Raw genomic sequence first — 8,785 nt, forward strand, 5'->3', positions numbered from 1 at the left:
CTGGAACAGTAAAGACACAGTTAAAGCAATGTCACTATGCTCTGTGTTCTGTGACTTGGAGATGACACATTTTGTGGGTCCCTGCTTTCAAAGTTCTTCAGAAAAGTAAAGATCTTGGACTTGAACAGTGAGGAAACTGTCAGAGCTGCTGTGTCACAGCTTGAGGGACCCAGGTTCAGACCTAGTCTTCAGTACTATCTGCATGGAGTTTGTACGTTCTCCTTGTGATCATGTGGGTGCTTTGGTTCCCCCACCCCCAGACTTCCTAAAGATATGTTGGTAGGTTAAATATCTGCTGTGAATTAACCATTAGTCTACTGAAGGGAAAAAATAGGTAAAAAGATTAAATGAAGGGCATATCAGGGTGAATAAGCTAAATGGAGAAGGGAAATGGGACCATTGCGCTGAGCCGACAGGGACCCTTTATGCTAAATGGGTTCATCCTCCATGGTAACAATTATTAATCGGTATTTGGTTAATTACTGTCAGATGGGCTGAGATACAGAGTTAAGGTTTGTTTTGCATGCCTTTCATACAATTCATTCCAAACGTAAGCACATCGAGGTAGTTAAAAATATATAAGCAATGACAGAATTCTCCAGGAGGGCCACAACCTTGTCATTGGGTTTGGACACTTGTGTGTCTCAATGATCAGGAGGGCTACAGTCAGGGCATTATGCTTTGGTTCCTGGTAGGGTCAACCACGCCAAACAGGACAAAGTGTCAAGGCCAGACTAAGACTGGTCCTCCAGGTTCAGGGGTTCAGCTCAGGGCTAACAACCCAGACTGGTCAAAAAGATTGTTATGGAAACAGCAATGAGGAATCCTTTTATATCTGTGTGCAAAAATATGGACAGACAGAGATGGAACATCTTCATTGCTGCCCTAAACGCCAATGGTGCAAGTAAGTAATGACTGAATCAAGAATGTAGTGTTCAATTTACAGAGCAAGTACAGTGCAGGTAGACCAATGCAATACAACCGCCTAGATGAGATAGACCGGCAAATCAGGAGGTCTTTATCACAGCAGAGGTCCATTCAAGAGATGGATGTTGCCTTTGGGCCTACTGGTACATGTTCTCAAGTTTTTGTATCTTCTGCCTAATGAAAGGTAGAAGAAGAAAGAAAGACCAGGTGAGAGGAGCCTTTGATTATGTTGGCAGTGGAATGTGTCGACAGGGTCAGGGGATTGGAGGATGAAATACCAACAAGTTCACCTACATTGTCAAAAACTTTGTAGCAGGATTCTGCGGTAGAAGTTACAGGCGTAACAAAAAGACTATTAACCAGAACACTGACCTCTGGATCTCTCCCTTGAACATAGGAGCAGAATTTCAGACTGTTACTGCTCTTGATGCCAAGGGATATTTGGCTTGGAATGGAACAAAGAATGTTTTTCAGCTCTTAATGATTTAATTTTGTGCTATATAAAACAGGAAATGGTGGAAATACTCAGCAGGTCAGGCAGCAGCTGAGGAAAGAGAAATAGCATGATACTCTTCTCTCAGCTGGTACATGCTAGCATGGCAGCAATGGTCTATCAGTCATGTATGGAATTCTGTTAATCCCAAGAAAAGAATCATATTGCCCCAAGGAACAACAACCATTGGTCACTGCTGAAACAATAGATTTCTTCGTGCGTTCTTGCCTATGCACCTGATCTGGGCAAAGGAATCGTTTGGGTCAGATCCCAGGCAAATACCAGGAAACTGACCCAGGAAGATCACTCACAAGAGAAACTCTGCAGATGCTGAAAATCAAAGTAACACACACAAAATGCTGGAGGAACTCAGCAGGCCAGGCAGCATCTATAGAAAAGAGTAAACAGTCGACGTTTTGGGGCCGAGACCCTTCATCAGGGCTGGGCAAAAGAGATTAGGAGCCAGAGTAAGAAGGTGGGGGGTGGAGAGGAACAAGTACAAGGTAGTAGGTGATAGGTGAAACCAGGAGAGGGGGAGGAGTTAAGTAAAGAGCTGATAAGTCAATTGGTAAAAGAGACAAAGTGCTGGAGAAGAAGGAATCTGATAGGAGAGGACATAAGGCCATGGAAGAAAGGGAAGAGAGAGGAGCACCAGAGGGAGGTGATGGGCAGGTAAGGAGATAAGAGGGAAATGGGAATGGGGAATAGTGAAGGATTAGGGTGGGGGACCAATTACCAGAAGTTCGAGAAATCGACATTCATGCCATCAGGTTGGAGGCTACCCATACAGAATATAAGGTGTTGCTCCTCCAACCTGAGTGTGGCCTCATCACAGCAGTAGAGGAAGACTGACATGTTAGAATGGGAATGGGAAATGGGTGGCCACCGGGAGATCCAACTTTTACTAGCAGACAGAGGTTAGCTGTTCAATGTAGCAGTCTCACAATCTACGTCAGGTCTCACCGATACACAGGAGGCCACACTGGGAGCACATAAAGACCACTTTAATTTTTGTAATGTAACCTTGGATCACTACCACCACCCTACTACCAGTATGTCAGAACCTGCCCCATTAACAGCATCCCAAACCCACCCCATGGGCCTAGCAAATGAACCCAGGTCTGTTCCTACATATCTTTACCCAGAGCAATCCTACTCAGCCAAGACCCCATTCGTAGCCAAAAGCAAGCCATTTGAGACTGTGACTGCCCACTCGATCTATATGATTGCATTAAGCAGAACTATTCTTGGGGATTGAGCAAAAAAGGAAGCCGCAATGCCTTGCGTATATTCCAAGATGTGCAATATCTTCATGAACACTGCAATGCAGTGTGTTGAGAAGGGAAGAAGATGAACAAAGAGGCCTGCGAATAGCGGGAAACCTAATATTTAGAACAGGAAACACACATAAAAGTTGCTGGTGAACGCAGCAGGCCAGGCAGCATCTGTAGGAAGAGGTGCAGTCGACGTTTCAGGCCGAGACCCTTCGTCAGGACTAGAGTCTCGGCCTGAAACGTCGACTGCACCTCTTCCTAGAGATGCTGCCTGGCCTGCTGCGTTCACCAGCAACTTTTATGTGTGTTGCTTGAATTTCCAGCATCTGCAGAATTCCTGTTGTTTGCATTTAGAACAGGATGGGAGTTCCAGCGTACCAAATTGATCAGTATCTGTGACAAGTTCGAGGTGGCATCCAGGACCAGATTCAACTGCTTGAAGAGTGGGACCAAGCTCTCCGGTAACTGGCCCAACCGATCCAGTGTCCCCTTCCCCGTTAGGCCCGACTACTTGAAGGTTGATGGGGATCTGGTTTGGAGGGGCCAACTCACATAACAAGAGTTGCTGGAGTAGATTGAGAAGGTAAAACATAAACTGGATTTGTGGAACTGCCATGGTCTGTCAATAACTGGGATGGACTTGGTCATCATGTACAATACGCCCTCAGGGCTGCTGTATTTGGCACAGGGTGTGGCCTCTCTTTCACCCCTCTGTCTCAGTAATCACTTAGGACATCTCCCAATTTTTCTGGGAGTCCAAGATGGAGTGGGTGTGCTAGGTCACAATGCTCAAGTTCCCTGGGAATGGAGGCAAAAGTGCACCTCGTGTTGCCCTCATGCTGATGACCATTTTCATCTGTGTGTGGACCCAAAGTACAGGGGCACAGAAGATCCCTTGTGCTGAGGATCTACTTGTCCCCAGTGTCGCGGACAATATGTTTATCTCCTCTGCTGTACAACTCCCCAGTCAGCCCAACCTTGTCGCCACACTGCCCGACCTTTATGGGAAAAGTACTTCCAAGTAAACGCCTTTGACCACAAGTCCATCTGGCAGTGGTCAGCACGGGACATCCTGCAGGCGCTGTGGGGCAGGGACGCTCTGCAGTCTGTGGGCTTGTGCTGTAAGCAAATGGGCCAACCCATGCACCTGACCAACAAGCACCAAGTCCACACCTGGCTGATGGTGAGAGGAGGCCTCCCAGTCAGGAGGTTCCTCTGCAGACGCACCTCCAACACACACTGTCCTTGGGATGGATTTGGCGGGGAAGAGACAGTCACCCATCTCCTTGCAGACTGTGGATTTGCTAAGAGGGTATGGAGAAAGATGCAAGAATCTGTGTCCTGGTCCATCCAGGTCCCAGCAGCCTGCACGTAAGAAGTCTCCCTGATTTACAAACCGCTCTCTGGGACACACACCAAAACAAGTATCAAAACAAGCATCAACTGCCCTGCAAGGTCATTACCTCAGTGGAGATAAAGATCCTCCAGTCTTTCCCGAAACCTGTCGGTCACCCAGCACAGTGAGACGGATGTAAGGGAACACCGCCAATGGGCTCAGCCCTGGCTGCAGGAGTATGTGCTGAGATCAAGGCAGCCAAGGCTAAGGCACTATGGGGAAGGGCCCTTCTGCCACCACATATGGAGAGGCAGAAATGAGTGGGGAAGACCCTCGGACAGAAAAAGGGTATCACCCCAGGAAGCCACATGAGGGGTAATGGTGTGATTTTTTTTTGGTGTCTTTTTCTTCATAGTTTACGCTGCTGAGTGTACAAATCACAAATGTAAAAGGTCTTTTTTCACTGTTTATTCCTTTGTACTGTATGTAATTTATATCATGATTAAAGTTCCATTTTTTTGAAATACAATAAAACATTACAAGTTATAAAGAGCACAAAGATCGTCAAGCACAGGATGGAATGGGGGAGGATTGGGGGTGGGTGTCACATCTCATGTGCCCGGTGATGAAAGCATCTGAAGAACAGATTTGAGTTAATTCATTGCAATGTCTAAGCCTAGTCAAAATGCTAGGTCTACTTCAACAAAATATAATTCTGTACGCAATAGGAAAAAGGACAGCAGTATTTCCTCATTTACAGTTCCCCAGCTGTACTGCTAAAACGTGACTATCACTAGTTCACGCTTTAACATTTTGAGAGACTTATTACGGAGGCAGTCCCTTGGGATTGAGAAGACTGGCTCTGAGAAGAGGTGGCTAATGAGGCTAAGATGCCAACAGCAGACTCTTCCACAATCAGGGCAGACGAGTGGGTAGCAGTGCACTCCTTCCCCAACTTACACAGGGCCTCCATGTGCTCCTGATCTGCCCTGGGTCCTGGGCCAGAGATGGGGTCAGTGGGGAAGCAAGTGCAGGAGCCAGCCGGATTCGAACCTGGGACCACTGGCCTTGAAGGCCAGTGCTGATGCCACTACACTGCCGGACGGCAATGGCACTATACAGTCATGCTGTTAATAAGTACTGCTTGACATCCCCAACACTCTGCTGCTGATTGCCAAGTGCATATTCGGCTGGACCAGCATTGCTCTGCTTTGCACTTAATTGAGTAACGTTACATTGAACTAATCAAATATCAGTAAGAACAGAGCAATTTGGCGAGAGAATAGGCGAGAACTGTATGAAAAATATATTGGACTTAAATGAAAGCAGCATGGTTGAGAAGGAGCAACTTTAATCATGTACAGTCATAGAAAAATACAGCTCAGAAGCAGGCCCTTCTGTGCTGAATCATTTAAAATGCATACTCCCATTGACCTGCAACTGGACTCATAGCCATCCATACCCCTACCATCCATGTACCTACCAAACTTCTCTTGAACATTGAAATCAAGCTCACATGCATCACTTGTGCTGGAAGCTTGTTCCGCACTCTCACACCCTCTGAGTGAAGAAGTTCTCCCCCCCTCCCATACTCCCCGTAGTCTCAGTGACATTTCTAACTTCTGCTGAAATGGTCCCTTTATCAGTCACTCTCCACCACCGAGCACATCTACAAGATGCACTGCCACACTAAAGCAGCATCCATCATCTAGGACCCCCACCAGAGAGGGCATCCTCACTTCTCGCAGCTGTCATTGGGAAGAATGTGCAGGAGCCTTAGGTCCCATACCGCCAGGTTCAGGAACAGTTAGGACACTTCAAGCACTGGGCTCCTGGACAAGCGTGGATAACTTCACCCACCTCAGCTCTGAACTGTTTCCACAACCTATAGACTCACTTTCAAGCATTCTACAACTCCTGTTCTCATTTACATACCTACTTCTTAATTAGTCTATCTATTTATTTATCCATCTATCCATTTGTTTAACCAATTAAATGGTTGTTTAATTACAATGCCGACTTTCTTTGCAGTCGCACATTGGTTGTTGGTCAATCTTTGTGTGAAGCTTGTCATTGATTCTATTTAATCTCTTTGTTCTACCGTGAGCACCTGCAAGAAAATGAATCTCAGCAGCATACGGTGACATACAGGTATTTTGCTAATAAATTTACTTTGAACGTTGAACTTTAAAAGGATTTAAACAGATACGCGCAACATCGAGACTTAATCACAGTTCGTTTCGGAACAGGTTAGGATCGAGCCACTTCTTGACAAAACGTGCATGATTGCGTGGTTTTGCACAAAGTCGCAGGATATCATTGAGCTACATAATCTGGGAAGAAGAATCGATATTACACAGCAGAATCGAACTGCAGGCGATCAGAGGAAAACCGCCGAGCTCAGGTGTCGATCCGTAGACAGCTCTGCCTTCGATTCGCGGGGCTCCATTTCCTGATCGGTTGTTGATTTGGAAAAGCTGACATTAAGGGGGCCCAGAGCTTTCCTCAAGGCACCTTTAAACGCAGAACTTGAAAAGTAGTAGATAACTGGATCGACCACACTGTTCAGATATGTCATGAATAATGTATTATAAAATATATTAACTGCCACGATATATGACTGGCAATCTTCATCACTTCTAAGCCTTGTGATTAAAACGGCGACCACAGCAACATTAGTGGGCAGGAAACAAAATATGAAAACTGCCGTCACGGCGATCACAAGCTTAATCGCTCGCTTATATTTACCCCTTAAGTCACTGTCCATCTGTCTTAACTTCCAGATGATGCAGGAGGTAGAGAACAGAATCACCGTAACCGGTAACACAAACTTAAATATTATAAAAACCGCATCAGTCCAAATTGCTGTGGGATTCATGGGGTAGTTTATGTTGAAAGGCTCACAGAACGTGACATTCCTTTGGATGAAGTCGTGTCTTTCTATCAACAAGTGCGAACAAATCGCCACTGCCACAATCCAAAGGACGATTGCTACCTTCACCGCACACCTTGGAGTTGCCTTGTTTGCTTTGTGGAGCGGACGGACCACCTTAAAATAGCGATCAATCGCTATGATCATAAGGAAAATGACGCTGCCGACGCGGTTTAAGGAAATCATGAATATGTTCAGGCGACAGAAGACATCACCAAAAATCCAATCCTTGTCATATATGTAGTAGGTGGCTCGGAACGGAAGACAGCTGATTAGCAGAGTGTCCGCAATTGCCAAGTTCAGAGAATAGACCGTGTTTGGCTTCCAGCTCTTCACATGGAAGCAGTAGATCCACAAAGCAATCGCATTTCCAATGAATCCCAGGATGCATGTTATAATAATTACCGGCGAATTGTACGTCGAACTGGAATCGTCAACGGGAGCACAGCGGCGGGTCGCGTTCTCCATTGTAAAAGTACTCCAGTAACTTCCGTTACATTGCAATAAAATGTTTTACTTAACCGAAAGATGGGCAAATTTATACACTTTCTCTAGATTACGTCATGTCACATGACGGGGTTAACAACATTGGGGAAGTACGGGATTTATAAACTTACTGTCACGAACCCCGTGACGGGAATAAAGAACCAGCAGAGATGGAAAACACTTTGGAGTCCAGTATTGCTATAAACTAATAATATTTATTAGTAACTACGCAATACAGTAATATAAATGTAGATAAATCAAATAGGTTAGCAATGATTATATATATAAGTAAGTATATCAGTAAGTGTGGAAATGTATGTATGAAAAACCCAGCTTCCTCCAGTCTAGAGGTAAAAAGATGATGAGTAAAGTTCAGTTCAGTTCAGTTCGTGGTATTGAGTTGAGTAGTGATGGAGAAAGCGAGAGAGGGAGCGAGAGAGAGAGTGAGATCAGAGTCTTCAGGTGAGCTGACGCCGTCGATCTTCTTGTTGTCCTTCGAAATCCTTTAAAAGTCACCGACTGTGACTTTAACAAAGGGGACCGGTTTTCTGTGGTGGAGCTATCCCCCAGGCGAGGGTGGACACATGGACAACTCCCCACCAGTCAACTCCTTTTCCTTCTTTCCACTGCAAGAGCAATGGATCGATCCGCCTGATCAATCCTCCAAACCCCACTTTTTCTGCGGGCACAACAATGCTCATTCAGTGTCCAAAACATGTGCCCAAGGTCTGTATCATCTGACCTCCTATTTTATCTTCCCGTACTGAGCATCAACTGTCACTCAAACAACTCCTCCTTCCTGTCTCTGTGAAAGAAAAGCAAGCAGGCCAAAAATCCTTGAAGAAAGTGTCAACAACCTGCCGAAAATCATAACATCGAGTGTCCATTAAATTGCGCTGCCTTCGGTCACCATGGCAACTTACGAGCTGCTCGGTGCTGTCTCCACTTCAGCAGAAATCCAACAGTTAACCAGTTCTTAAAGTGACCGTCCAACAATTAGTCTTCGTCTCTCTCTCTCTCTTTTACAAACAAAATAACTCTCTCTCTCTCTCTTTTCAAAAGCACAGTTAATATGGGTACTTCAGAATCCTCTCACATTACTGAGAAAAAAAATTCAAAGATACCATATGATTGAATATGCATGAGGTAGAGAACAGAGTAACAGTAACCGGTAAACCAAATTTAAACTGTTCTCCACACGCAAATTGATCTCTTTGGGATCAAATTTAATGAATAAAAATAATCGTAATGAGAGCATTCACATTCTTATTACACCCATATCAAAACATTAAACCTTATTAGATATTCGGAACTCAATAATTTGGGGCGGCACTGGA

The 8,785-nt window shown here is 45.2% G+C and overlaps 1 protein-coding gene across 1 annotated transcript; it reads right to left on the reverse strand.

Annotated features, from left to right (window-relative positions):
* Positions 1 to 4,490: 4,490 nt before the first annotated feature.
* Positions 4,491 to 7,449, reverse strand: LOC134338325 (hydroxycarboxylic acid receptor 2-like). Its single transcript, XM_063034075.1, has one exon. It carries the CDS (start codon positions 7,428 to 7,430, stop codon positions 6,411 to 6,413), a length of 1,020 nt encoding a protein of 339 aa, XP_062890145.1. The 5' UTR covers positions 7,431 to 7,449; the 3' UTR covers positions 4,491 to 6,410.
* Between the last annotated feature and the right edge of the window lie 1,336 nt (positions 7,450 to 8,785).

Source organism: Mobula hypostoma, chromosome 27 (genome assembly GCF_963921235.1).
Source record: "Mobula hypostoma chromosome 27, sMobHyp1.1, whole genome shotgun sequence".
Classification (NCBI taxonomy): Eukaryota; Metazoa; Chordata; class Chondrichthyes; order Myliobatiformes; family Myliobatidae; genus Mobula; species Mobula hypostoma.